We start from the raw sequence: 12,252 nt of genomic DNA on the forward strand, positions 1-12,252 counted from the left end.
AGGCAGGAAGAAGGAATTGTGTATTGTGGTCTAACGAGAAATATCAATGATGCCAAGCACTGTATTTATAGCTACAAACGCTGTGGGTACTTTTATACCCGCGCGTGCGTGGCCTTTATTAACACAACAGCTCCTTCTGTGTGGTGTGATATGTATGTATATGTATGCACGTAAGTGTGTGTTTGCATGTGCAAGTACTTTTGGAGCCATGTGGTGAGTGAGCATGTGTCTTTGTATTTGTGTGTGTGTGTGCGTGCGTGCGTGTGTGTACGTGTGTGTGCGTGCGACACGTCCCCACCATGTGGTGTGATGGTCTGGATAGGCTTGGCGGTGACTCGTACATTCCATGTGGTCAGGGTGCCGTCAGAGTGGCTGCACACAAACTGCTTCCCCTCGTGGTGCCAGGCCACCGAGTGGATGGCCTGCACCACACACACACACACACACACACGCACGCACGCACGCACGCACGCACAAACAGAAACACACACACACTTACCAAAACATATGCAAATTTGGGACCGTAAGGACAACGACAGTTTGCTTCAGTTGAACGCAGGAGTGGCGGTCATTATCCTATGCGTGGGATGAATGGAATCCATGCTAGTAGATTAGGAAGTATGTCCAATATTGCACCATTTCATGCCTTTCATGCATACCTAAATTACTCTCACACACTGTTGAGCAGCGCCGTGTGTGAGCGTGCATGCGTGTGCCTTACCTCATCGTAACTGTAGCGGTAGTCAGCCTTTTTACACTTGAGGTCCCACAGCACCACTATCCCACATTCAAAACCAATCAGAAGCTGCAACATAAGGAGACAACATGAGGTCACGACCCAACTACACACAGCCTGACTTACAGTCGACTGAAATACACACAGGGTGTCAACATAGGATTCCATGTTGTGTATTGGCCAGTTTGAAAGGCTTGGATTAGGCAGAAGGATCCATACCTTGCCTTCGTCCATGGGGTTGTCACTGATGTGGACTACAGGGCCAGGGTGGGACTTGGTGGATCTGGAATAGAAAGGGGGAGAAAATAAATTGATTGAATAAATAAAATGGAATAAAATGATTTGGCATCCCTTGGATGGGTGACATTCAGGAGATTGAACAAACCAAATGCAGTACACAGGTCACAGTACAGCGACAGAACAGTAAGTCAAACACTTTGCACTGATTCTCCTTAGATCCCCAGTGCCTGAAGCTGTGTGCGCGGTACACACACCGCTGAATATTGGATTTCGCTGCTTAGACCAGGATTCCTGCCAGCATAGGCTCACTCTCAGATCAGAGCACATGCACCGTCTGCTTAGCCAATACTATATCTTAGCTTCACTTTAAATGTTGCATAAAGAAATATTTTTTGTTTATCTTTGTCCTTCAAACACACAGTTGTTCTGGGGAAGGGAGAGATGTTTGTTCTTAATAAGAGAGGACAGACCAGTGACCAGCGGTCACAAGTAGAATAGAATGGGGGAGTTTTTGTTCATAAGGCTGTGTACAAACATTTTGTAAACCTAAGCCTTACAAAATGTATCCTTATCCTTATGCTAGGGTAAACAACACAAAAAAATATTAACATTATCCCCCCCCACAATAAAGGGTTCACACTGTTCGATGCAGAATTACCAACACAAAGAAGGGAAAATGTCAGTGAGGGAGAGAGTTTTTTGGAGGCGGCGGGGCTCACAGTTCGATGGCTTTGTTCCACATGATGACGTAGCCCGAGAGCGTGAAGGACTCTACGTTGACGATGTGGATGTTCCCCCGCTCAGTTCCGATGTACAGCCACTTACTCTGGAAGGGCAGGTGGCAGTAAGTGATCCTGGGGAATGAACACAGTTCAACCCCAAAGTTATGAAAATGTGTACATAACATTTTAAAAAGATATTCACAATACTAACCAAGAGATAAAACCGAATTATCCTTATTTGAATTTTTTTTCAAAAAAGAATACTTTTTTTGTTTCGACAAATCTTGGCAGGTAAAACCACCTAGACAGAACAAAGGCCCCAGAACCCACGTGGTATTGGTTACACATGGTAGAGCCCGCCCCCCCACCAGCCTCACCTCTCCTTGCTGAACTTTAGGGAATGCAGAATAGCAGGCTGTTTCTGCCTCAGGTTCCACAGGTGAATGCTGTCGTCTGCTAAGGCACTCACCAGCGCCCCCTAAAGATCAGGTTAAAAGTCGAATGAATCACATGAAGGCTCTCACACACAGCCACACAGCAGAGAGGTAAACACTGGACCCAGCACTGGAACGCAGCACGGAGTGGCCCGGGCGAGGGAGAGCGAGAGCAAGAGAGAGAGTGGGAGTGAGTCCTAAAAAGAACAACTAAAAAGGCCATTACGGAGCCCCGCTAGGTCACAAAGCTAACATCATTGTCTAATCAATGTGTTGGCTGACAGCACTTCTCACATGTGCTGGCCCTGGTTCACAACCTGTAAACGCTGAACCAGTGTCAGGGAAGGGGTGTGCACAGGAGAGATGTCCGACCAGGAGGGGACATTCCTAGGCTGGGATAGATGGATGGATGGATGGATAGATAGATCGATAAAGGGAGGTAGGGAGGGAGGGAGGGAGGGATGGAAGGAGGGAGGGAGGAATGGAGGGAGGGATGAATGGATAGAGGCATAGAGGGAGGGAGGGCTAAGCGAGGAGGTGAGGAGGATATTAGGGAGGAATCAAACCTTGTTCAGGAAACAGATGGTTAGGTGAATAAATGGTTAGATGGACAAATGGATAGAAGAAAGGAGGGAGGGAGGGAGGGAGGGAATCAGTAAGAATGTGAGAAGCTTAATTGAGGAGGACATCATTGATCAGGAACTGAATGAATGATTGGACAGAGACAGACAGAGGGATGAATGACTGAATAAATGAATGAATGGACAGATGGAAGGATGGAGGGATGAATTAATGAGGATATGAGATCAGGAATCCAACCTCATTGATGAGGAACTGCAGCTGGATGACGGCGGCTCCACTCTCGTGCTGGCAGTAGCACTCCACGCCAGAACGGCCAAACCTGCAGGTTGCTTCACTCAGGAGAATAAACTGTTGACATTCTCATTCAGTATACAATAATACAAATGAAAGTAATACATCCATGTTAAGAAAACAATCACATTATTATGGTTTTTAAAAGGCAGAGAGATGGTGTGGTGGTCTACTGTTAGAACCACATTCAGATGAAAACAACCAGTACTAAAGACAATGGTGTATTGTGTAGGTTGGAAGGATGGAAAGGAAACAACATTAGAAACTCTCCATTTAAATGAGACTCTTGGCTGTGTTTGTCTCAATGGAGATCAAAACCTACACGAATGGAGATCTGAGCTCATTGTTAAGGAATTCAGTGATCATTACCGAGACAGAAACAGGAAACGATCAGAAAGAGGATCTCTCCATGAAGCCACCAGTGGGTTCCGCTCGCAATTCAATAATGCAATCAGACAACAGAATAAAAAAATCCAACTCATAATTGCAGACGAGACAGTGTTTCTTTTGAGCTGATCTCCTGTAACCGTAAACGATCGGGCAAGGCAGAGCACGCAGGAGTTCAATCGACCCCTGAAGTGGCCCATATCTATCTATCTATCCATCTGTCTATATGATAATAATGATACATTGGTCGTAGCTGTTTTAGCAGTATGGAGGCAACATACGGCTAGAGACATCCACAGGTGCCAGAGTGCCGGCTACTGAACCTCGCCTCACTTCCGATCTTTCCACCCCCACATCCCCCTCCCCCTCCCAGGCTCCAGTGCCACTGGCTGGGGCCAGGGCTGGTCATGATTATTAATAGGTACTATGCCTCTGTTGTTGTGGGGGGGTTTCATTCATTTGGCTTGCGTCATATCTGATCTTGCATAAACAGCATCAATAGCATTTTTATAAGAATAACAGTAATATGTAGCATTACTGGTTTGTAATCACCATCATCATGCCAGCACAATACTTAAACGTCCTTGTTTGGTACAAGATGATTTGCCGGTTGGCTTCTTCCGTATTTCAATTGTTGTGCTTTTTATATGTCGTCTGGTATTTGTCGTTAAAATATGTTTTTTTATGTTCTATTTCAACACAAGCCCCAGCATCCAAACCCACACGCTGCTCATATGATAAGCATAAAGTTCCTCACTTCCTCATATTTCAACACTCTGCTTATGACCGTCTACGATGTACTAGTGTGAGCCACGAACAACCAGTTCAGACACACTTCAACAGCAGCAAACACTTAACAATACACCGCAGAACTGTCACATTTATATATTACACATTTAGATTTAAATAATTTAAATAAAATCAATAGTCAACTGATTCAGTTGAGAATTAAGTTGATAGTTCAGATAATTATTAAGAATTTGGTTTAGAATGACACACTCACTTATTCACATTGATATTATGAGCCCAAACCCAGGCTTACATAACGTCACAAGCCAAGGGAAGACAGCATTACGAAAACACAAAAATATCAAATCAGAAGAATGACCCATAGTCCTTCCTCATTTGGTGCAATCCTTCTCAGCTCTGAAAAGCAGATCAGCTGATAACCAACGCAGAGGGAGGGCCATGTCTCCCTCACACCGGCTCCCAAGAGAACACAGGGAGAAAGTCCTTTCCCACCACAGCCCATTTCTGAGGCCATCTATGAGAGCGTATGCAGCATCAGCAGAACATTGGAGAAGAATGTGCTTTGGTGGCCCAGCTACCTTCTACTTTGAGAAAGGACTTTATTTTGGTATATTGGGCACTTTATTCACCCATTGGTTTCTAACAATGGGTTTCAGAAAAGTGGTTGGAGTACTACATTTTAGAAACTTAGCAAACCAAACCAACTGCCCTTGAACCTTAATCCCAAACTCAAGGGTTAGTGCAAGAAATGCTGCGGTTTGTGATTCTGATAGGCTGTAGATTAAATTTTTTTCTTCCAGCTTGCTTTACAGCGAGGGCTGTGAAGAAAGCAGGGAGGGCTGTAGTCACGGCGCTGTGTTTGATGTCTAGTAAAACTGTGCGCATGTGGGTCAAGTGCGGGTTAACTTGTCACCGTCTCTGCTGCCTGCTACGCTACGCCCAATGCGGAAAATTCAACGCAAAGTCACATACTATGCAGATTTAGGCTGAATACGATGAACACCACCACAGAGAAAAGGAAATGCGGCTACAACATAGAGTAGAGGTGAAACTGCATATAAAAAATATGTAATTTCAATGTCACAAAGGGAGTTTTAGGGGGGCTCATACACACACACTCAGAAGAACACCAGGCTAGTGGGAGGTTAAGGGCAGAAGAACACCAGGCTAGTGGGAGGTTAAGGGCTAGGGAGGTTAAGGGCTAGTGGGAGGATAAGGGCTAGTGGGAGGATGAGGGCTAGTGGGAGGTTAAGGGCTAGTGGGAGGTTAAGGGCTAGTGGGAGGTTAAGGGCTTGGTGGGAGGTTAAGGGCTGGTGGGAGGTTAAGGGCTAGTGGGAGGTTAAGGGATAGTGGGAGGTTAAGGGCTTGGTGGGAGGTTAAGGGCTAGTGGGAGGATAAGGGCTAGTGGGAGGTTAAGGGCAGTCGGACTACGATGGCGCGCTGATGAGGAGACAGCCGCTAGTAGTAACACATTTTGTCAATGTAGACATTTACGGCTTGTAGACAACTCATTGAGTTTATGTCCAGCGGGCTGTGGCAGCGTTTCCAAACTCCGAGGCCAATGAGCTGAATCAATAACAGCCTGTCGTTAATAAATGGACCAATTGCCTCAACGGCTCCGTCGTCACAAATTAGGGACGCCGTGGAGGAAGAGTGTGTGTGTGCGTGTCTGTGCGATTGTGTGTGTCAGCCCATCCTCACAGGTATAGTAAAATAGGGACGCAGGTGTAATTGCGTGCGGGGGTTTGAGTTCTCACAAGTATAGTAAACAGCAACATGTCTTTGTGCGTGTTCTCACAAGAATAGTAAAATAGGGATGCGTGCGTTTGTGTGTGTTCTACGGGTGGCGTCAGGTAAACACAGTGGGCCTGGTAATCTTCGAACCGTAGGTAAGGATACGTAGCATGGGGACTATGGAAGTTAAACAGAGAGCTACTGTTTAGGTATGTTCTCCACATGACAGGCTGTGAGTAGACCCACGCTCATGCAGAACCACGCGCCCGCTGCTGTTAGGACAACCTCCCTTCACTAAGACTGCAGGTAAACACTGGTCAGGTGGGGCACCATCTCTTCTGAAAACATTAGTGTTGTACATAAAAAACACTAGCCAACGAGTCGCTGTCATTGCAGCGGATTCTGCTATTCAATACTTTGTACTGTTTAGCAGGCACTTTGATCCAAAGGGATTTAAAGCGATTTGTTTTATAAGATACATGCAATAAATGAGCAGGTAGGGGTTGGTAGAAATCTTGCCGACTAAGGATACCAACAGGTTCCACATCTATGTTGCTTCCTATAGTTGCATTGATAAGCATTCAAACATATCCATTTGTAGTATACAGTGGGGCAAAAAAGTATTTAGTCAGCCACCAATTGTGCAAGTTCTCCCACTTAAAAAAACGAGAGAGGCCTGTAATTTTCATCATAGGTAAACCTCAGCTATGAGAGACAAAATGAAAAAACTAAATCCAGAAAATCACATTGTCTGATTTTTTAAGAATTTATTTGCAAATTATGGTGGAAGTAAAAGTATTTGGTCACCTAAAAACCAGCAAGATTTCTGGCTGTCACAGACCTGTAACTTCTTCTTTAAGAGGCTCCTCTGTCCTCCACTCGTTACCTGTATTAATGGCACCAGTTTAAACTCCTTATCAGTATAAAAGACACCTGTCCACAACCTCAAACAGTCACACTCCAAACGCCACTATGGCAAAGACCAAAGAGCTGTCAAAGGACACCAGAAACACAATTGTAGACCTGCACCAGGCTGGGAAGTCTGAATCTGCAATAGGTAAGCAGCTCGGTGTGAAGAAATCAACTGTGGGAGCAATTATTAGGAAATGGAATACATACAAGACCACTGATAATCTCCCTCGATCTGGGGTTCCATGCAAGATCTCACCCTGTGGGGTCAAAATGATCACAAGAACGGTGAACAAAAATCCCAGAACCACACGGGGGGAGCTAGTGAATGACCTCCAGAGAGCTGGGACCAAAGTAACAAAGGCTACCATCACTAACACACTACGCCACCAGGGACTCAAATCCTGCAGTGCCAGACGTGTCCCCCTGCTAAAGCCAGTGCATGTCCGGGCCCGTTTGAAGTTTGCTAGAGAGCATTTGGATGATCCAGAACAGGATTGGGAGAATGTCATATGGTCAGATGAAACCAAAATATAACTTTTTGGTAAAAACTCAACTCGTCGTGTTTGGAGGAGAAAGAATGCTGAGTTGCATCCAAAGAACACCATACCTACAGTGAAGCATGGGGGTGGAAACATCATGCTTTGGGGCTGTTTTTCTGCCAAGGGACCAGGACGTCTGATCCGTGTGACGGAAAGAATGAATGGGGCCATGTATCGTGAGATTTTGAGTGAAAACCTCCTTCCATCAGCAAGAGCACTGAAGATGAAACGTGGCTGGGTCTTTCAGCATGACAATGACCCCAAACACACCGCCCGGGCAACAAAGGAGTGGCTTCGTAAGAAGCATTTCAAGGTCCTGGAGTAGCCTAGCCAGTCTCCAGATCTCAACCCCATAGAAAATCTTTGGAGGGAGTTGAAAGTCCGTGTTGCCCAGCAAAGGCCCAAAAACATCACTGCTCTAGAGGAGATCTGCATGGAGGAATGGGCCAAAATACCAGCAGCAGTGTGTGAAAACCTTGTAAAGACTTACAGAAAACGTTTGACCTCTGTCATTGCCAACAAAGGGCATGTAACAAAGTATTGAGATGACCTTTTGTTATTGACCAAATACTTATTTTCCACCATAATTTGCAAATAAATTCTTTAAAAATCAGACAATGTGATTTTCTAGATTTTTTTTTTTCATTTTGTCTATCATAGATGAGGTATACCTATGATGAAAATTACAGGCCTCTCTCATCTTTTTAAGTGGGAGAACTTGCACAATTGGTGGCTGACTAAATACTTTTTTGCCCCACTGTATATGGAAGATACGTGTAATTTTCTATTGTTTAACAACAGCCTTGCCATGCAACCGACCAGGTCAGTGGATGTTTACAGCGCATGTGACAGAAGCAGGTTGGCACCCCATGGCCCGGTAGAGGACTTTGGCTCGGTGGCATATGGTGTAGGTTCTGTTGGCGCTAGAGCAGAGGCAACGTTAATGAGGCTCCTTCTGGAGAGGGAGGGGGGGCGGGTGGCTTATAGGCCATATTCACTTTGCAGCTGCCATCTTTGAATGCTAAAACACTAAACGCAAAACATATTCAGAACCAAGATGGCTGCTAGGTGAGTAAGGCCTACAGCTACAGCTACAGCTTGCAGCTTTCTGCAGAGTCTATAGATAGCTAGCTAGTGTCTCTTATCGACACTTAAGATTCAAAGTAGAGTGTGGATTAGAGCTGGTCAATATTGATTGATATGTATGGATGTAAAAAATAATAACGCAATGGTTTGGACCACTTTATCAATAAAAAAGTAAAGAAATATATATAACCTATACTGCAAATATCTTACAACTACTCGCTACTTGTTTAATTCATATATTTATATTTGAAGTGTGTCTTTAAAAAACCATAATGTCTTAAGTTGCCGAGCATTGTATATTGTACTGTATATTATACTTTGGACTTTTACTACAACTCATGGAAAGACAATCATGACTAACTTGGACCCTGTGTCAATAAAGGTCACGAGACCATCAGCAGGAAGCGCAAGATACGATCAGAATGCGTTCTGCTTGACTGCAAAGACTGCAGCCTTGAAGATAAAATAGTACAACTTTAGAAATCCCAGCTGATAGAAACAGTATATTATCGTATTAGTATATTATCATATCTAATTTTATATTAACACAATTAGAACATGACATCAACCAGCTCCAATTAAGATTCTCCAATTCGGACAATCGTCTCTCCAAAAAACAGACGTGGAGATAGCTCAGCTCAATATATATCTTTCTGAGTGGTTGTTTGGTCAAAGGGCGGGTTAGAGGACATTGTTTGTCAGGAGGATACGCGACACCTGACAGAACCAACCCTGCAGCGACAACTCCACAAGTGTATGCATGAAATGTGTGTTGCCAACTCGACATTTCCAAGTAATTGAGATTGGGCCAGATTTCCCGCCCAGTCTGGCAACACTGTCCCCCCCCCCCCTATTCTCAATTGCTTTGCTTTCAATTCGCCAAGATCAGTATAAAGTACAAATAAAATAAATAAATAAATACATAGAGGATACAGTCTCAATGCTCCACCCAGGGTCCCCACGGCCAGGATCTTCTGCACAGGGTCAAAGGTCATGGAGGACGGTTGATGTGGAAAGCCATGACGCACAGTCTGCAGGGGGGAGAGAACAGGAAAGCAAAACTAAATCACACTGGCACTCTCCTCACCATCCTCCTCACCATCATCATCGCCTGCTGCACAATCAAAATTGTACCAGAGCCTAAAAGCTGGCATTAACTGGAAGAAACTTGAAGTAAATGTGGAGCATTAGCATAATCACAGGCAGAGCAATCCATCAATGTTGGGAGAATGGGCGTCATCTGAATCAATGGAAAAAAACGGCTAACGCAGTGATGCAACAAACATGATAGCAGAAGCCTCAAAGCAGAAGCCTTTGCATGCCAGCCAAACAAACCTTGACATTAAAAGTTAACAGACTTGGGGGGTTGCGTTCGAAACACATTGGATCACATGCAGCAAAAAAATAATAATTCTGTAGATAAGACAAAACAAAGCTAGTTATGGGATTGTGAATCCATGACCTCATTCAAATGGTTCAGGGATGAAATTATGCATGATCTGATGCCCTGCCCAGTAGCCTGTTGAGCTGATTTATCCCAATCTCAGCTTGGGGGCCACAGTTGCTGGGCCGCCAGCTGGCTCTCACCCCGCAACTTTGATACCACAGGAGCCATAATAAGAAAGAAGCCTAAAGCAAGGGGGTCACACTTAATACAAAGGAAAGGATCCATTATTTTGTCGATGTAGCACATTAAATGCATATGTTTTCTTGATAACAATGCCCAAATCAAGAAGGCGTGCTACATAATGAGTACAACATTTCTAGGCTCACTGCAGAGACGGATGAACTGGTTGGCCTGCTCATTCACTGACTCGGGGCGATCATTCAGTGCAACGCAAACAGCCGTGGTGGTGCGGACGCCTCGCTACAACAGCGGTAAATAAAGCTCCCCGCCATGGACCAGCAGATTAAAACAATCCCTGCGGACGGGATATCACTCCGGACACAAGTGTTGCGTATGGCTGCAGGTGCATTGTGCGTGCATTGTGCAGACAGTACTCAGCATGTGATCCGAATAGCATTGGGCCAGGCCAGGCTGTCATCTGTCATCATGTCAGTCGGTTGAGCAGTATGCAAAAACAGTCGCTAGCCGATATGAGGCGAAGCCCACCTTGCAAAGCTGGAAATGCTCCGACTGAAGACTCTCTTGGACCAGCTCGCTGTCTCGGCTCCCCGGTGCCGCCGGGGCGGACGAGGAGGAAGACGCCGTCAAGCCGTCCAGCACCTTCCTGATGTTAAACTTCTTCATTTTCTACCGTTGAAATTGAGGACGGAGGGTGAGGGTGTAGGTGACAGATCAACTAAGGGGAGGGGAGGAGGGGGTAGCTTGCTAGCCTACTAGCCCAAGACGCACACTTAATATCTCTTTTTAATCTCCCATGTTATGGAGGGTGTCGCCGACGAGCTCCCTGCGAGGCACGGCGGAGCGCCGCGCGTGGACATGGATCAGCGAGCGGTTCTCTTCCGATTGCGGGCGTTAATCCACCATGGACGGGGGCATCTGTGACATGATTCGGTCGGGATGGTCGGTTTCCGTGAGTGAGCTGTTTCCCTGGGCTGAGGGCTCAGCTGCTGGTAGCACACACTGGCTACGGAAACAGTAGAGCTGGGGCGCGGTGTGAGTCTGCGCCGAGCGACGGACACCCGGATGACAGCTCTGGTGGTGACCATGGGTGGTGGTGGTGACCATGGATGGTGATGGTGTGGTGACAGTGGTTGTGATGGTGGTGATGGAGGTGGTGACCATCGGTCGTGACCTTGGGTGGTGGTGGTGGTTGTGGTGGTGACCCTTGATGATGGTGACCATGGGTGGTGGTGGTGACCATGGGTGGTGCTGGTGATGGGGATAGTGGTGATGACCGTGGTGATGGGTGATGGTGGTTGGTGAGTGGTGAGGGCTATTGCTGTCACAGGTTCAAGCTGATGAAAATATTTTGCATTTATATGATTTAAATAAATGCAAACGTCAGTAAATTGTTACCAATCTAAACGATTCATTTGGCATTTGTCTTCATTAATTTCAGTTTGATTTTAAATTATACAAAATAATGCAAAGATTACATGTGTCAATTGTATTTTTATCTGATGGGGGATAGTTTAGGACTATATTTAAATATTATACAAATATTTTAAAAGGAAACATAAATAAATAAATAAAAAAGAAAGAATAGATCAATTAACAAAAAAATAGACAAATAAATAAATGAAACGCTTGACTTGGAAATACAAACATAAATTTTGTTCACCAAATAGGCCCATAGAAGGGTAATAGGATACACGAAATGTGTCTGGGTCAGGACCAATTGTGTACCTTATTTCCTCATACCCCAGGTGTCTGTCGACGGGACACGCCTGCTTATCTCACTTGGTTTTACCTGCTATTACCCAAAGCAACCCGATTAGGCTCAACATTGCTTTGAACTGATTCTATGACAATTGAACTAATATGGCCAGTAATTCATAAACAAACCACTCCCTCAAAGCTAATTTCGTCCGTTTTCCTTTTTGAATTGCCTCGAAAGGAAATGTTCACAGTCACGGTACAAACTGAAGGTCAAACAAGTTCGAGATCACCAAATGTCCTTTTATATGTATATATATATATATATATATATATATATATATATATATATATATATATATATATAAAAAACTTGAATAAATAAGGATAGAAATACCCGATTTAAATACAAATAAAGGATAACTAGCGTTCAGGTGAACGATGCCTCTTGTAATGGGTTCTTTATGTGCGCCTTCACACTTTGTACACTAGGTGATGCTGTCTACTAACTATATATCCTAAGAACCAAGCACAATGACGCATAAAGAGCACTACT

At 44.8% G+C, this 12,252-nt stretch overlaps 1 protein-coding gene across 2 annotated transcripts in view; it reads right to left on the reverse strand.

The window, feature by feature from the left end:
• stxbp5b (syntaxin binding protein 5b (tomosyn)) overlaps positions 1-11,052 on the reverse strand; it is a 35,189-nt gene extending 24,137 nt beyond the window's left edge. The window contains exons 1-8 of one of the 2 annotated variants that reach the window (XM_079752868.1): positions 10,527-11,052; positions 9,347-9,444; positions 2,952-3,033; positions 2,076-2,176; positions 1,696-1,830; positions 956-1,019; positions 722-805; positions 299-422 (exon numbers count right to left, since the gene is read on the reverse strand). In XM_079752868.1, coding sequence (XP_079608994.1) covers positions 299-422; positions 722-805; positions 956-1,019; positions 1,696-1,830; positions 2,076-2,176; positions 2,952-3,033; positions 9,347-9,444; positions 10,527-10,664 — 826 coding nt within the window. In that variant the 5' untranslated portion in view covers positions 10,665-11,052. The remainder of the gene's footprint in view (positions 1-298; positions 423-721; positions 806-955; positions 1,020-1,695; positions 1,831-2,075; positions 2,177-2,951; positions 3,034-9,346; positions 9,445-10,526) is intronic. The other variant, XM_079752867.1, reaches the window with a different exon arrangement.
• Positions 11,053-12,252: the final 1,200 nt, after the last annotated feature.

Source organism: Pollachius pollachius, assembly GCF_949987615.1.
Source record: "Pollachius pollachius genome assembly, chromosome: 15".
Classification (NCBI taxonomy): domain Eukaryota; kingdom Metazoa; phylum Chordata; class Actinopteri; order Gadiformes; family Gadidae; genus Pollachius; species Pollachius pollachius.